At 42.8% G+C, this 18,189-nt stretch overlaps 1 protein-coding gene across 1 annotated transcript in view; it reads left to right on the forward strand.

Moving 5' to 3' along the window:
- GK (glycerol kinase) overlaps positions 1–18,116 on the forward strand; it is a 133,963-nt gene extending 115,847 nt beyond the window's left edge. Inside the window, exon 20 of the mRNA XM_040336491.1 lies at positions 17,725–18,116. Coding sequence (XP_040192425.1) covers positions 17,725–17,786 — 62 coding nt within the window. The 3' untranslated portion in view covers positions 17,787–18,116. The remainder of the gene's footprint in view (positions 1–17,724) is intronic.
- The last annotated feature ends 73 nt before the right edge of the window (positions 18,117–18,189 follow it).

Genomic DNA, 18,189 nt, shown 5'->3' on the forward strand with positions numbered 1-18,189 from the left:
AGGTCAGCATGTTCAGGAGATTTCCTGAGAGTCAGCCAGGCGGGCTGGTGAGTGTCAGTCTGGAGGACTATGGGGAGAAGTTAGCCTGGAGGGCTAGTAAATGGGGCAGCTGCAGCCAGGCAGGTTGGCAGTGCTTGAAGTGGTGGTGCTGGTATCCGTAGCCATGCAAGGAATGTAAGCTGGTCACTGAACATTTGCTACACAACCAAGGGGCCATCAGGTTCCTGCCTATAATAGACTTTTGCTCTAATCTGAGTGCTTTGTCAGATCTTTACAGATATTCACTGCAAAAGAGTGCTGAAGGAAGAAGTGGAGTGTATATAGAGACTGTATGTAGGAAGAGTTGTCCCTGAATTTGTTCTGAAGTCAAGTGAGCATTCCCATAACCTCCAATTCCTCTCTAAGTTATTATCCCTCAATAAAGAAAATATATATATATATTTTTTTTTAACGGACTGTGCTCTGACTCTGAAGTAACTGTGGAAATTTGGTGTAACCTGGCTGTGCAGGGTGGGGGATCCCAGTTTACTTGCAGCTCCTTAGGGGTGCGCTACATTCCTACATAAAATATTTTTTCTTTTTTACTGTACAGTGAGCCCAATTTATAAAGGCTAAAGAAAAAGTCAGTGTCATCTCAGATACAGTTTTCTAAGGAACTTATTACAGTTTAAATGATGCTATGGAAGATAAAAATAATTTTCTTCAATTATAATAAAAAAAAGTCCACCTGCCTTTTGCAGTATAGAAATATCAAATACAGTCACTTTGTTGCTTCCCTAAAAATATTGAAAATTGCTCAATGCAAAAGACTGTTAATACTTGCCTCTTTAGCAGGGAGTGAATCCATTCTCCACTGTCTTTGAGTGCTAAAATCTTCAACTTTAATGCCTGTATCACCGTGCATCACTGTGACTCTCGTGTGTAAGCCATCCGGTCCTGGTGATTTACAGTATTTGTGTTAAGCTTTTGTACTCTTTTCTGGACACTGGCATTTGTTAGCCACAAGAGTACATCTCATGGTTGTTATACCCCTCTATTTCCTGTGTAAAATCTGAGGAGAAAAAAGCATTTTGTACAGATGCCTTCTCCTTGTAATTTGTAACCAACATCCCTGATGGGGCAAGCTTACTGAGGAGAAACAGGAAGTGAGAAATTCAAACAAAGAAAAAAAACATTTAGAAGGGAAATCGAAGGAAAAGGTAAGTGAACCAACAATGCACTAGCTTAAAGGAACCAATTTAAAAAATAAAAGACGAACCTTTACAACCCCTTTAATGCATTAGGATAAAAAAAACTTCTGCCTTTACAACTCCTTTAACGCAACTTAAAGTGGAGTTCCACTTGTTTTTACATTTATTAAAAGTCAGCAGCTACAAAAAGTGTAGCTGCTGACTTTTAATAAACAGTCATCTGTCCCACGATCCAGCGATGCGGACACCCGAAGCCTCACCCCTCTCCTCTCCACAGCGCAGTCATTGCAAGTGTGGGCACGCGGCTGTGACAGCTTGAGGGCTCTGTGCCTTAAGATTGCTAGTAGGGAGGGAGAGAGGAGGAAGCAGCCGAGTGGAAGTGGGAGCTGGGTACCTGTATAAACTAGGTACCTGCTCCCCCCCCCAAAAAAAAATTACATGCCAAATGTGGCATGTAAGGGGGCGAGGAGTGCTTAAAGCAGAAGTTTCACTACTGGGTGGAACTCCGAAGTAACTCTTAAAAATGGCAAGATCACAAAGCTTATTTTTTAAATATGATAAAATACCTGTGTAGTGCTTACCCCGGAAGGAGCGGCTAATGTATTGGTCCCTTGATTCCAGATGAAAATTACCATTCCATCAATGTCGCAACCTTTGACACACCAAAGAGAAACAAAATGTTACCTCAGCTCCACTGCCAATCTAGAAGTCCACGTACTGTGATCCGGTGTCTAGCCAGCACGTTCAGGCCCCACAAATACAATACTTGAATCAAAAAGGGATGGCAACACGGATACTTATGAATAAAAGTACTTTATTGGTTACATGGCTATACGCTGACGCGTTTCAGCTAAGAAGCCTTCAACACCAAGGCAGAAAAAGGAGGATTTATTGGGGTTATACACCAAACAAGGCAACAACAAATAACACAGTAAAACAGATTTGTACAATACACCAGAACAATGAGAAGAAGAAAAAATTCAGTATCTAAGTTAAATTATTTTGTGTGTGTAGGAGGGGGGGGGGGGGTCCTAACTAAAGGTGGTACTAGAAGTTTAGAGGTCCTTAAGTTTCTCCAAAAGCCCTCCCACTGGCTAATTTGGTGTTGTCCCTTTAGGAGGAGGGTAAGGAAATTTTGCCCAGCGCCCTCGCAACACGATGCAGTCTGTTATGAAGCCTCCTTCTGTTCCCTGATGACTGACACCTGTGGTGCTTGCGCCAACTCTGGGCTCTGTATCAGCAATCTCTCAAGAAACCAGCAATGCCCTCTCCTCCAGCTTGCTGGATCTCTCTGATGGCGCCGGCCTCCATGTGGATGCAGCAGCACAGTCCCACTCCAACACTGGCAAGCTATAGCAGCATATCCAACTCAATAGCACCCTCTAACTCTCCACCAGAGACTGCCCTAAACCCGGGCTTCTACTTCCTTTTCCTCCCTGTGCTCTGTTCCCCTGAGCCTTGTAGTCCCATACAGTTCTCCACATAGTAAAGACTGTCTCCTTGGGACTACATGCCCCACAGTTCCAAGATGGGAAAAAAACTGCAGTGCTGTTTCAGCAGCAATGACTGCCCAGTCTTTGTAACTGAAGCTCTGGTGGTGCTACACCTGGATAATTCATTTTTCAGTTAGCTGGCTTCTTATATTTTTCACATATAAGCATTCAATCTTATTTTTTTTCACAACTGGGGCTTCCATCTTCTAGAAGAAGATCCTCCTGTGCTGCTGTGACTGGCAAGAGCATCGGGACTCTCTGCAATCCAAATTTCACCAAGGCATGAACTCTCAGTTTTGCTCATTGGGCTAATTGGGTTGTTTAGCCAATATTTGCATACACAAAAACTACTTTTTGCTTAAAAGGTGTTTTGTGTAATTAGCATTTGTTATTTGCATTTGTGTCGCCCCCCCCCCCCCCTTTTTCTGTTTATTTACATATTGTTGCCTTAAAGTGCTTCTCTCTAATGGTTTCTTTCTGCAAAAAATATAAAGAAATGAGGGGCTGTTTTTCCACAAGCATAGTAAAAGGAATGTTAACCACCAGGAACCATTTAACCACTTCAGCCCTGGGAAGAATTTACCCCCTTCCTGACCAGAGCACTTTTTGCGATTCGGGACTGCATTGTTTTAACTGACAATTGCACGGTTGTGCAACGTTGCACCCAAACAAAATTTACGTCCTTTTTTCCCCAGAAATAGAGCTTTCTTTTGGTGGTATTTGATCACATCTGCTGTTTTTATTTTTTGCCCTATAGACAAAAAAAGAGCAACATTTTTTTTTAAAAAAAAAAGCAATACTTTTTGCTATAATAAATATCCCCCAAAAATATATTATAAAAAATATTTTTTTTCTCACTTTAGGCCGATATGTATTCCTCTACATATTTTTGGTAAAAAAAATCGCAATAAGCGTATATTAATTGGTTTGCGCAAAAGTTATAGCGACTACAAAATAGGGGATAGTTTTATGGCATTTTTATTATTTATTTTTTTACTAGTAATGGCAGCGATCTGCGATTTTTTTATTGTGACTATGACATTATGGTGGACACATTAGACACTTTTGACGCTATTTTCGGACCATTGTCATTTATTAAGCAATCAGTGCTATAAAAATGCACTGATTACTGTGTAAACGACACTGGCAGGGAAGGGGTTAACCACTAGGGGCGAGAGAGTGTGTCCTAGGGAGTGATTCTAACTGTGGGGGGGCTGGGCTACGAGTGACATGACAGTGATCACTGCTCCCGATGACAGGGAGCAGTGGATCATTGTCCTGTCACTAGGCAGAACAGAGAAATGCCTTGTTTGGCATCTCCCCGTTCTGCAGCTCCGTGACACGATTGCGGGACGCCGGCAGACATCGAGTCTGCGTGTCCCTTGGGCACGGTCACGGAGCAAATTCAAAGGGATGTACAGGTACGTCCCTTTGCACAGCCGTGCCATTAAAGCCCATTGCATAATTAATACCACCAATGATACTCTTAATTTTACCTTTAATGCACTTTATTGAACATGATTTTGGGTGAATTAAAACTCTGAATTTTTCTCATCCTGATGTGGATTTCAGGATTTTTTGAAAGCTGATCCCTTTAGGCTGGGTTCACTCTTATGCAAATTAGATGTGAGCCGCAGCTAATGTGAACCCGGCCTTAAACAATGGCTTGCCTCATATTTCTGTCTGCTGCCTCTACCAAGTAAGCATTCTGTCTGGCAGTCTGACACCTGATCATAAACAAGAAAGGACAAATACATCTTGACAGTGTCTATATACTGTATATGAAGGGCTAGTGGCGGGAAAGGGGGCACATATCAAATTATATACATATGTATATGCACTTTGGCATTGTCTCCCTTAATGCTTAATGACCTTGGTAGGCTGGCACCAGTATCTTTTGCTTTCATTCAATAATCTTAATTTTTAAGGCATGGAGAACAAAATTTGGGTGCTATTGGCAATTTCTACCCTTTTCTACCCCATTTTGTTTGTGAATTAGCTTCATAGTTTCACTTATAAAGTTTCTTGAATGTCATTCTTTTTCTGCAATTTCAAAGATGTTTATATTTAAATGGCAATGGCAATTGAATGTAATTTCCCTAAAATATATTCTTTTTATTTGCACAGGAGCTTTGTGCAAGTATACATGATGAAAGCTTGATTTTTTACCAAAAGGCCAAATCTGCATTTTACTGTTATTTGACTCATTGAAATTCTGTTCCAATAAGGACATGTTTTTAAAGTTTGAAAAGTTTATATTTGACATGCAAAATTATTGCATTTTTTAAAGAAAATATGCTTTTCAAGTTTAAAGATGAAGAAAAAATATAGCCTAATAAACATTTCAAAACCCTGGCAAAAATTCTATATTTTTTCTAGAAAATGTATGTACTTAAAAATGACATTTTCAGATGTGTCCTTCAATGATGTTTTTAAGATATTGCAAGCAGACAGACTTGTTTAATAAAATGGAGTTCCTCATTTACATAATTGCTCCTCTTATACGAACACAAAGCAGGAAATACTGAAGACAGAGCATGTATCTATTTGTAGGAGAAGTTCAGCTGAATAGGTGTTTTCTGGGTAGAGAAGGGCACAAGACCCTTAAAGTATATGTGAACCCTTACTTTGTAAAAACAACTGTAGCGCTACCCCCGAAGGAGCCTCTGATTTGTTGTTGGGATCTGCGTATTAAGTTACCTTGGTGTTGTCTAGGGGTGCAGTTGGAGAACAGAGTATTGAGCGAATGTCCTGACAGTGAATAAAGATTTTCCAATGCTTTATTTCCAGGCCAACACGGCCAACATCAACATCAAATAGGAAGAAAAGGTTGATGAAGAAAGAGGGAGAACTTTGCGGTATCAGGCCTGGATAAGAACCGAGCAATCCTGCTCTCAGTTCATTGCCACTCTAGCCATAGTGGGTGAAGTGCCCCCGGACAGACTCCTGTCAAAAGCCTGGCAGCCGAAGTGTCACTTTTAATTGCTGGGAGGAACAGATCTCTCTCTCAGACCTGGCTCTAGGCCTCTACCACAGGCCAATTACTTGAATGAGCTAAATGGACGAATTGAGCGAATCCTCCCAGTAGGTTTTAGCATAGGTCACCGGATGACAGCAAAGCGTACCTGTCAGCATTCCGGTCACCAGATCCCCGATTGGTTCGTTCAAGCCCTGTTGAACAACCTGCCTCCAGGTTCTCCTCAAGCTGACCCCCCCAATCGAACGGCATCCAGCCTGGGATCCTCTCAATAGAACTGGGGACCCAGTAATTTACTCGGGCCCCTCTCGGCAACACAGAGCTCCGCGTAGCATTTGACCCCGGCCTGGAAGGCCATCGCCGGGGTCCGTTGGATGCGCACACCCTAAAGGTGGATGTCGCACCCTGAACCTGGAACCCGTGGGAAGAACCAATAAAGATGGTGTCTGCCACAGATAAACTTTCCCCCAGCATGCACCGCAAAGGGAAAACTCCTCTAATTGGCTGCTGGGGAAAATTGCTCTGCAAGAACCCCTCTAGCGCCACCTGTCGCCCAGGGGTGGAAACAACACCCCTGGAGCGCAGGCTGACCTACAGGACATTTCTGGAATGATAGCAGCCCAAATTTGACAAATTGTGAATGGGAGCAAAAATAACTCTCCCATTCCCCACTAACTTTAGCGTAGTGCCCAAAATGGAAGTACATACTCCCCCCCACTTGAATTGACACTGTCCCCAGTGTCCTAAGCATTGAAGCCTGAATGCTAGCCTGATACCTGCTAAACCAGACAGAAAAAGAAGGAAAAGGATAGAATGTACACATTGCATTACAGTATTGACATTATTTAAATAACAGGAGACATACAAATATACACAACCCTATCTATCAAGCTGCCCATTCTCCGCAGTGTTGATAGTAGATGGGTCCAGAAAAACCTGTATAGGAAAGATATAAAAGCATACAAATACACTATACACATCCTAATGTATCAATATCATTTTCTATGTATGTACAACCTCCAGGGTCGGAATTGAAACTGCACGCTCACGTCTGAACGCAGAGTTTCCAGTCCTCCCCAAGAGTCCTAATGTAAGTGCTTGAGCATATTACTCTGTTTGCAAGAAATATAAAAGTATAAGACTTAACATTTTTGTCCTGTTTAGTAACGTTGCAGAACACTGCCCCTAGCGGTCAGTGCGCTGGTACTGTGGCAGTTCAGTTCACGTGCACAGAAGTAGCAGCAAAAGGGAAGAGAAAAAAATGAAATATTTCTTCCTGTCTTCCTGTATTGCTGCAAAGAAGTCGGCAAGGACCCCCTCTCTAACTGACTGAACCCAAACCCCTCCCAAGTGTTCTTCACAAAAATGTCATGTGGATCTGGAGGAGCAGGGGGGGAAAGGGAAACTTGAAAAAACTGAACGTGGCAAAAATCTTTGTCCAAACTCCTGTTCAAGGTAAGTAGACCAGGCAACACACCCTCTGGCCCACTCAGTCACACAAAAAGGGCCCGGCAACTCAAACATCGGGCGCCCGCATCGGGCACATCACAGGTTGGAGGAGCAGTGAGTAAAACACAGCAACAGACTCACCAGCTCCTCAAGGTGGGCATATTATGCCAGACTCGCAGAGTGCACCCCGGGTAGGGTGCTTTTTCTTCTTCTTCTTCCTCCTTGAGGCCCCAAATCCCCCAAAGTCTTGCTGCTCGAGGAACCGAGGCTCGAAAACATGGTCGGGAAGATCATCACCACCCAACGTAGAGTCGCCCGACCAAAATTCAAAGTCCGACGAATCCTCCGCTCCGGCAGGGAGGTAATTTCGGCCTTCAGGCAGGACAACCGCCAGGTCAGGTCGGTAGGACAACCTCCATTCACCCCAGCCGGGTGGTCGGGAAGGTCCCTTCCTGACAGCAACACATTGGGTGGAGGCCAAGCCAACTGAGACAGCCTCACGGGTGGTCTCGGCCTGCACGCATGCCGCGCGGGCCACATAGTCATTTGCATCCTCCGTCCCATCCGTAGGGGTTACCTCCGGGGAGTGAGAGAACGAGGTAACCGGTAACAGAGTCCTAGTGGACAGGACGGTGGCATCGCCATCACTCGGGGCCTCCGACTCCACGATTCCCTCGGGGGAAAGAACTTCCGGCCATGGGGCCTCCACTTTTGCGGTGACCACCCCCAAGAATCGGTCCACGTGGTAGTCCCTTGGGAGACCGACAGACGGTGCTACATCAAATAAATATGCCCGACCCCTCGCCATCGGGCGAAGAGCATGAGGCGAACAACCAGCTCCTGGCACTGAGGGCAGACCAGGCCCAACATTTCGGTCCCTCCAGAGGACAGCAGTGCAAACTGCCTTCTCGTGGACAGCCGAATGCCCGTGTCCGTCACAGGCATTCCAGTAGAAATGGACACAGAGGACACCCCTGGTGTGGTCATGGGGCGCCTCAGGGCAGCGGGAACAGCAGAGTCCTTCGAGGTTCCGGACATCCTATTTAGCGATCCGTCCTCCTCAAAGAAGATGGTGGTTCTGCCGATTTGGTGCGAAAATGGGCGTTTCTTTTCCTCACTTGGCGCGAAACTGTACACACGTCTTGCGCAGGGGATGGTGGCTCCTCCCACTTGAAGAACTTTGTCCGGACATGTTGTAGGCGCGTGCTAGGCTGCACGTACGCCCAAGCTTAGCGATGCAAGGTTAACTCCCTTGTAGCCGGACAGTTCAAACAGGCAAAATGTGTCTGAGGAGTTTTTTACAGATGGAGAACAAGAGCTGAAGCCATCTTTTACCTATCTCATTCACATTTAGGAAACAGGGAGTTGGTGTCTGTGTGAAGACAAGCACCATTTTATTGAAGTCTACTGGAACCTGACAAGTTAATTCTGTCTGTCTTGCACCAGTCTTTTCACATGCTGATCCAACTGACACAGGTTTGATTGGGCATTTGAGTGGTAATATTTTCATTGTTTTTGTATGTGTGTGTATATATATATATATACCACATTAAAAATACTTTTTTATTTATTTATAAGTAATTGTATAATCTCTGTTCTCAGCTGCATAAGGGACTTAGAGAGGTTGGGGCAAAGAAACAACTGCACACTGATCTTCCCAGTGTATGGCTGTGCAGAGAGGCAGGTCAGCACAAGTATGATCATTGGAGGACAGGCAGACTTCCAGCACAGCCAGAAAACTGACCACGCTGAGATGGATGTGCGCTCATGCCTAGCGTGGTCAGTTTGCAGGAAAACTGGCAGAAACGCCAAGTATTTCACACAAAGAAAGCAATAGAAAGAGAACAGGATACTTTTTCAACAAAAGTACATGGAACAACAGACATATCAGGAATATGAAATGTTGGGGTAAGATATTCTTTAAATGTAACCTCTGAATTTACTTCCAAATACCAACCATAAATCTAAACTCAGGATAAACAAATATTGTTTGAAAGTCGGGGCATATGTATTCCTATTTGAATCCTGGTGTGCTTTGTGATTTTTTTCAGATCTGAGCAGTAATCTGGTGTGAAAGGAGCAGATGATAAATATGATAAAGACCACCTCAAAACTAATAGTGTTGCATGTGCTGACAGGAAGTCAAACCTATTTATTAAGAGAGCAATACTATTTATTTATTTATTTAATTAATATAAGACAGTGCCTCCAGTGTGCCAACTTAATTAGCATTAAATGTATTAAACATAAACCGCACGGTGCTTCTCTATTGATGGAACATTTAATTCTATGGTCTGGAACTGTCCACCTCGATGTGCCTTCTGGTCTGAAGTCGCTGCTTTTGTTGTTTCACTTACCCAATTGCCTAATATTTTTAATCTTTAGCATTGTATATTTGGTTTTATACCGTGGATGAGGATAGTCTCCCCAACTGTACTATTTTTTTTGGTATTTTTCTACGAGAATAAAAATTGATTATGAGCCAATGGAAATTGCAAACCTCCCCTACAATAGTCCAATTGTTTAAACTTGTCAATCAAGCAATTCCCCTATACAAATTGACTTACGCAGCTAGATGGTGTCCTAAAAAGTTTCATAAGATTTGGACCTCATGGGTAGATTCTTTGACCACTATACCATTTGATGGTTAATTTGTTTTTCTATTAGATACAAAACACTTAAGCCTTGTACACACGATTGGATTTCTATCGGACAAAGCGTAGGACTTTTGTCCGAAGGGCGTTGGCCAGGAACTTGTCTTGCATACAAACTGCAAAGAATTGTTGGCCAACAAACATGAAACTATGGCCCAGATCCACAAAGATCTGCCTATCTTTAGGCAGGCTTAGCGTATCTCAGATACACTACGCTGCTGTAACTTACAACGTACTTTCCGTATCCAGAAAGAATTTGCGCCGTAAGTTACGGCGGCGTAGTGTAAATGTGTCGGCGTAAGGGCGCGCAATTCAAATGACTAACATGTGGGCGTGTTTTATGTTAATTCAACTTGACCCCACGTAAATTACGTTTTTTTTAATGGCAAAATCACGTCGCAAATAGTCAATGCTTTCGACGTGAACGTAATTTACACAAAGCCCTATTCGCGAACGTTTTACATAAACTACGGAAAATTTGACGCTGTCCCGACGTCCATACTTAACATTGCGTACGCCTCATAGACCCAGGGGTAACGTTACGCCGAAAAAAAGCCTTAAGTAAACGCCGGGCGGACGTACGTTTGAGGATCGGCGTATCTAGCTAATTTGCATACTCTACGCGGGAATCAACGGAAGCGCCACCTAGCGGCCAGCGTAAATATGCACCTAAGATCCGACGGCGTACTAAGACGTACGTCAGTCGGATCGAGCCCACATTCAGTCGTATCTTGTTTTTTGGATACAAAACAAAGATACGACGGGGCATCGTAGAACTTACGCGGCGTATCAATAGATACGCCGGCGTAAGTTCTTTGTGGATCTGGGCCTATGTGTTTTTTCAGCTCTTTGGCGCCACCCTTTGGGCAACTTCTGCTAATGTTGTGTTATGGTGAGCATTGCTTCTGAGCATGCGTATTTGTATTATGGAGTTTTGTCCGACGGACTTGTGTACACATGATCGGATAATCCGACAACACACAATTGTTGGCAGACAATTTTAAAGCATGCTATCCCACATTTGTCCACAGAAAATCCAACAATAATTGTCCGATGGACTATACAAATGGTTGGATTTTCCGACAACAGCCTGTCATCACACAATTCCCGTTGGATAATCCGATCGTGTGTATGAGGCTTTAGTTTCAGCTACAGTTAGATCTTCTGCCTGACTGGCCACTGGCTCTACCTTTTCACTTGGGTCCTTATGTTATTGCATATGTGTATGTTCTACCAAGCTTCTTCACTGTATGTGCCTTCTGATCAGTGGTTCGCCATTAGGCCGTGTACAGAAGACCAAACAAGTACGATGAAAGCGGTCCGCCGGACCGTTTTCGCCGTACATGTCTGGCCGTGGCTTTCTGTACGATGGCTGTACTAACCATCGTACAGAAATCCGCGCGTAAACAATACGCGGGGCGTGTGCGGGCCTGCCAGTTAAATGCTTCCAAGCATGCGTCAAAGTCATTCGACGCATGCGAGGGATGGCGGGTGCTCGGACATGTACGGTAGGTCTGTACAGACGACCGAACATGTCCGAGCGGGCAGGATTCCAGCGGACTGTTTTAAAACAAGTCCAGGAATATTTGCCCGCTGGGAAAAGGCCCGGCGGGCAAATGTTTGCTGGAATCCTGCACGCTCGGGCCTACACACGACCGAACATGTCTGCTGAAACTGGCTCGCGGACCAGTTTCAGCAGACATGTTTGGTCGTGTGTATGGGGTCTTAGAGTTGGCATCACCTGTTGCGGTAAAACATGGTGTCACCCCCCGGGGCCCTGAGCAGGCTAGTGCATCGGTGCTGCTCTCCCCCCCAGTCTGCCACAGTGTATGGAGCCTGGGTGGGATCGGGGTGGTGGATGGAGCGGGGATGGGATCGGGGTGGTGAATGGAGCCAAGATGGGGGGGGTGGTGCATTGAGCAGGAATTGGATCTTTAATTTGAGGGGGATAAAAGATATGTGCTAGGGGGTGCTTTGGGAGGGGAAAGGAATTGTGCTGGGGGCTCAAACTTTAAATCTGCCTCCCTCCTTCTAGCACAAGTCCTCTCTAACCCAAAACAAAGCACCCCCTAGAACATATCCTGTAACCCCCTCCCTAAAATTACTCCTGGCAGCTGTTACCTGCTCATGACCCCCCCCCTTACCAACCACCATGTAAGACCCTGTTATTACAGACCTCAGCCATGGGCAGATGTCCCTCCTCCTCCCCCACTCTTCCTCCCTGCCTGTGTATGTGAACGTCAAAGCCGAGGAGGAGGCGGCTATAGTTCCTGAAGAGAGATGCGATTGTGGGGGGTGTGGGACGATCAGACCCAGGCACCCTGTCAGATTAGAAAAAGTTTTGTGTGTTACCGGCGCCAAGATGATATCATTATTCTAATTAAGTCTCGCTGCAATAAAAATGCAACCTCAAAGGTTGAGTTTAGATTTGTGTATTTGTGAAGTAAATTGCGCTAACTTATATTTATATAAACATTTTACCACGACTGATCCTGTGAACTTGTTACTCAAAAAAAAAAGTATGTACATGTGTCTATGGTTATTAATTAATGTGCAAACAATCATCAAATAGTGTGCAATAATTACCAATACAGTGCCCTGTGCCAAACTATAACATATAAATCTCTCAATCCATCAAAAAATTTGAAATAAATCCAAAAAGATTTCAAATATGCTACTGTTACAATCCACGGATTGAATGTGCCCCAAGAAAGCAAGAAAAATGTATTGTATACGAAAAAAATATAAAAAATAAAAAAATATATATGTATATGTGCTAAGAAAGTTCTTAATAGATAATTTCTTGCAGTGATGCCCAGCTATGTTTCCACCTTCACCGCAAATAGTGCTTACACCTTCACCGGACAAAATGGCCACTCACCAGATGGACCCAGAAATCTGCCTTTGGTTCATATGGATAACCACTCCCTCTCTCAGGTTTATCAGCAATCACTCCCAATGCTTTGGCTGTAGTCTTGTTCTATATCCACTCATGTAACATATAAAAGACTATCATGGTGTAGTATATCAAAGAATTTATTTTTATTAAAACATATATACAGTAGTTATTTGACTCACATGTAAAAGTGCCTGGAAGCCGGCACTAAGCTAATTCAGCCGTAAATAGGAGTATACAAATGTACGAGTATGTCCTGGTCCGCACATGTGATGCCTCACTTTGTCACTTGCGTTCCTAGCCTCGTTATACTCAGACTGGTCATGACGAGCTGGCAATGGTCCCGCGGCCTCTATGCATTTTGCAACTTAATGCGTCATCAGGAAGCTGCCTCATTGGTGCTCGTCAGTCTTTTTATACCTCCCTGTGCTACTTGTTATCCTATCATCTGCTTCGTACAAACCGGAAGTACTACATCCGCCATTTTGACTACTGGTAATTCCCTGACTACTGCAACTTCCGGCCGGAAGTCCAAACTCCATTTTACCGGAAGTGGACTGGTCGCCATTTTAGTTACTGGCTATTATTCACTGCTGCTGGTGCGAACCTGCTGGCAACATTTTTTTTTTTTTTTTACATAGATCCCCTTCCCCCGTTTTAGTTCCATTGGTTTAAATTTTCTCATTATACTTAGAAGGCTGCACTCCTCATTCCTGGAAGTAATACAACCTCTATTTTAACAACTGGTGGGTGTGTACTGCTTCAAACCTGCTGGCAACCCCCCTTAATGTTATGGAGACTTCCCACAATCATTCCAATGCATTAACCCCCTCAGTTATCCTTAAGCGTGTACCGAGTTACTCCTCTGTACAGCTGGATCGCTCTCACAATTAACTGTTAAAAAACACTATTAAAATCATTGTAAAACATATAAGTTTGACCCTGTCTGTCAGTGTCTCTGCTTCACTCTCTCCCCCCACCCTCCCCGAACATCGCGGGAAGCTATGGGGAATGGCAGAGATCCCAGAAGGTGGGAGCCGCGGGACCCAGTGACAGTCCGGCCCTGGTGTCACCCTCTGGTATACATTATATTGTACATTGTTTGTACTGAGCGATGTTTGCTTGTTTTTCTTTTTTCCAAGAAAACAATAAAATGAACTTTAAAAAACAAACCACACTGGCTTGATTAATTTCTTGAGTTCTTTCAATTCTGTGTAGAGATTTGTAGCACAATAAAATGTTTGCAAGTATGGACTACGTAACGATAAAACAAATGTTAATTTATTTACAGTCAAGTCACTAACCATCATATATCAAGGTACACAAAATCACAGTTATATCAATAGCATGTTATTTTAGCAGTAATATAAGTATAACCAAATAATGGAGCCTAGGAACTTAGGAGAAATTGTATTGCCTATTTTTTATTCAGTAGGTATAGTCACCAGCATCTAGTAATACAAGCAATTTAGACAATGCTGGTACACCACAAGGTTCACTTCAGCCAGGCCCATGCCCTCAAATTCTCTGCAGCAGAACTTACTTTGATTCCTGACATTTAGATGACACCTTTGAATATATTTTAATGCCAAGAGTCTATCAAACAAAATCATGAAGGCCCAAATACATTTAAATCAGATTCAGAAATGCAATAATATTTCACAGTGGAGAGATTTATTTATGCTTTACCGTACAAAGATAGCTCTAGTGGATTATAGGACCACACACCATGGATTTTCAATAGCCACTCAAAATAGAATCTAAGGGGTAGATTCAGAGAGAAGATACGACGGCGTATCTCCTGATACGCCGTCATATCTTTGAGTCCGGCCAGTCGTATCTATGCGCCTGATTCATAGAATCAGATACGCCTAGATTTGACTAAGATCCGACCGACGTAAGTCTCTTACGCCGTCGGATCTTAACTGCATATTTACGCTGGCCTCTAGGGGCGTGTACGTTGATTTACGCCTAGAATATGTAAATCAGCTAGATACGCGAATTCACGAACGTACGCCCGGCCGACGCAGTACATTTACGACGTTTCCGTAAGGCTTTTCCCGGCATATAGTTACCCCTGCTATATGAGGCGTATCCCATGTTAAGTATGGCCGTCGTTCCCGCGTCAAATTTTAAAAAGTTACGTCGTTTGCGTAAGTCATCCGTGAATGGGGCTGGACGTCATTTACGTTCACGTCGAATCCAATGACGTCCTTGCGGAGCAAAGCACACTGGGAAATTCCACGGATGGCGCATGCGCCATTCGGGAAAAACGTCAATCACGTCAGGTCAAGCCTGATTTAAATAACACACGCCCACCTCTTCAGAATTTGAATTAGGCGGGCTTACGCCAGGCTATTTATGCTACGCTGCCGCAACTTTCTTTTAAGAATACGGCACTTGCCTGTAAAAGTTGCGGCGGCCTAACGTAAATAGGATGCGTTACACCAGCACAAAAAAGCGCCATTCTACCTGAATCTACCCCTAATTTGATAGGGAGAGTTTGGATTCATGATGGAAAGTCAAAATGATCAGATGAGCATCTGTGATAATCCTGGTTGACCGGTGAGTGTCAATGAGTAATTGACAGTCCATTTTCTCTCAAATTGTCACCTTAATGCCCAAAATTCTCTCATACTGATCACTTGACGTTCAACATGGCACCTCATGGCAAAGAACTCTCTGAGGATCTGAAAAAAGAATTGTTGCTCTACATAAAGGTGGCATAGGCTATAAGAAGATTGCCAAGACCCTGAAACTGAGCTGCAGCATGGTGGCCAAGACCATACAGCGGTTTAACAGGACAGGTTCCACTCAGAACAGGCCCTGTCATGGTCGACCAAAGAAGTTGAGTGCACGTGCTCAGCATCATATACAGAGGTTGGCTTTGGGAAATAGACATATGAGTGCTGCCAGCATTGCTGCAGAGGTTGAAGGGCTGAATCAGCCTGTCAGTGCTCAGACCATACGCTGCACACTGCATCAAATTGGTATGCATGACTGTCATCCCAGAAGGAAGCCTCTTCTAAAGATGATGCAAAAGAAAGCCCGCAAACAAGCAGACCAAGTACATGGATTACTGGAACCATGTCCTGTGGTCTGATGAGACCAAGATAAACTTATTTGGTTTAGATGGTGTCAAGCGTGTGTGGTGGCAACCAGGTGAGGTGTGTAAAGACAAGTGTGTCTTGCCTACAGTCAAGCATGGTGGTGGGAGTGTCACGGTCTGGGGCTGCATGAGTTCTTCGGGCACTGGGGAGCTACGGTTCATTGAGGGAACTATGAATGCCATCATGTACTGTGATATACTGAAGCAGAGTATGATTTTTTTTTCTTTATTTGTTAAATATTGTGAACCTTAATTGCACTGCACTTTGAGAAATAGTATACAATTATTTTATTAAATCTGCTCATTAATACAACTTAAAACAATATATTTTCTTAACTAACGCAAGACGTTTTAAATATTTTGCTCATTTCACTGCAAAACTTTTTTCTTTTTTTTTTTCATTTTGGTTAGAGCAAGGGAGGGTTATAACTTTTTCTGGGGACAACCCAAAATTTGTGATTTTCTTCTACTTTCACTTTTAATGATAATGGTAAACAGGACAAATAGAGAGGATGAATCTCCTTAACAGGGGCACAGACAGCAATAAAACTGACAGGGTGTTAATTCCTCGCAACTCTATCCAAAACTAAAAAAGAAAATGGCTTGCCTTTAGTTATATTTTATGTAATTATGTCATTTTGTGCATCCAAACCCAATCAGAGTTTTTCCTGAGCAGTCTTGAGGTTTGGCTGTTACCTAACAATATATATTCTTAACCAGACAATATAAATACTGTACACTAGTGATGGCGAACCTTGGCACCCCAGATGTTTTGGAACTACATTTCCCATGATGCTCGTGCACTCTGTGTAGTGTAGTTTCAAAACATCTGGGGTGCCAAGGTTTACCATCACTGCTGTATACAATACTCACTTTATCTGCAAATCAATCTGGTGAATATTCCAGTAAACTACAAGCCATTTTAAATACTGTATTTATTGGCATATAACGCTCACTTTTTTACCCTGAAAATAGAGGGTAAACTGTGCCTGCGTGTTATACGCAGGGGGCTTTGAAATTTTTTCTCCCTGAAACTTCCCTCTTAAAGTTATGGTGTGCGTGTTATACGCCTGTGCGTGTTATACGCCGATAAATACGGGTATATCCTTTTCAAAGAGGTATTCCACATTTTCTGTCTACTTTCCCATGGCATCGCTCTGCTTAGCTATTTTAAGTTCTTTAAATAGTAATCAATGTACAATATATAAACACAGTAGCGTTCATTTAGTTTGTTTGGTATAGATAGATACGGGGGCTCCAAAGCTGTCCAGAGTTGCCAAGGGCCACTGCTATTGTCTTAATATTTTTACTGCTCTGCACTATGTTTTAAGCAGTGCTGCCTAGTTTAACATATGCACTATACTGTAAACTTAGCTGTCTAACTGTCGATGTGAGCTCCTATCTGCTCTACTGCAAATAAAAAATGTGCATGTATAATATAGTACCATTCTTTAAATAGACGCTTATGATCTAAAACTGAAACACCTGAAAGAAATCTAAATACAAGGTTTGGTCACAGAAATTAAAATAATCAATGAAATAGTTTGATATATGTTTTACATATATGCTGCTTGGATTTAGGTGTAAATGCAATTATTTATGTGTTGTTTCAGTGTCCTAGTTTTTGTTTTTGTTTTTTATTCTATTGTTCAACTCCTGGAGAATATCAACCCTGACAATATTATTAGCACCTTAAAAGTTTTAAGATAACCACAAACATCTTTCAGTAAATTCTGCTGAAAGCCTTTTGTGGCAACGGCAGTGATATAATGCATATTGGTACCTATCTCATGATTCAGTAAGAAGGATTTCATGCTTATCTTACTGTTATTTTTAATATATTGTGGTAAACACTAGGTTGCACTATAAAATGTAGGGGTCTGATAATGTTGATATAGATATAGATATATAAATATAGACGTTCACTTTAATGCACCCTTGTTTGCTTTATCACAGATGTTCACAGCTTCTTAGTTTTGTCCTTGGAAATCAGACAAGATGCTGATAAAGCCTGTTGAAAATAGACTTTCTATTAAACCAGTTTGAACTGACCAGAGACTCCTGGAAAAGGTTTTTCTGCCAGTCACGTGATGTTACAACCCATTTAACTGTTCCCTTACTGTAAAGAAGAAATGGACTTTGATTGGACTAAACTATACGATCACACCTTTATCACGCCTAGAATACACTTCATACACACCCATATCTTATGAATATTCATATGTATAAATTGTATATCCCGTAGTTGTAAGCTCATAAACACTTTCACTTTTACTCGCTTATATGCCGAGATCTGTGTTGTCTTTCTCCATTGCAATGTCTTATAATAAAGCACCAACTTATGTGGATCTACTGTCTCATCATCTGATGGTCTAATTAAGACCCCCAAATTGGATTTAACATTGGTATATGTGATAATGC

This window comes from Rana temporaria, chromosome 2, assembly GCF_905171775.1.
Source record: "Rana temporaria chromosome 2, aRanTem1.1, whole genome shotgun sequence".
Lineage (NCBI taxonomy): Eukaryota > Metazoa > Chordata > Amphibia > Anura > Ranidae > Rana > Rana temporaria.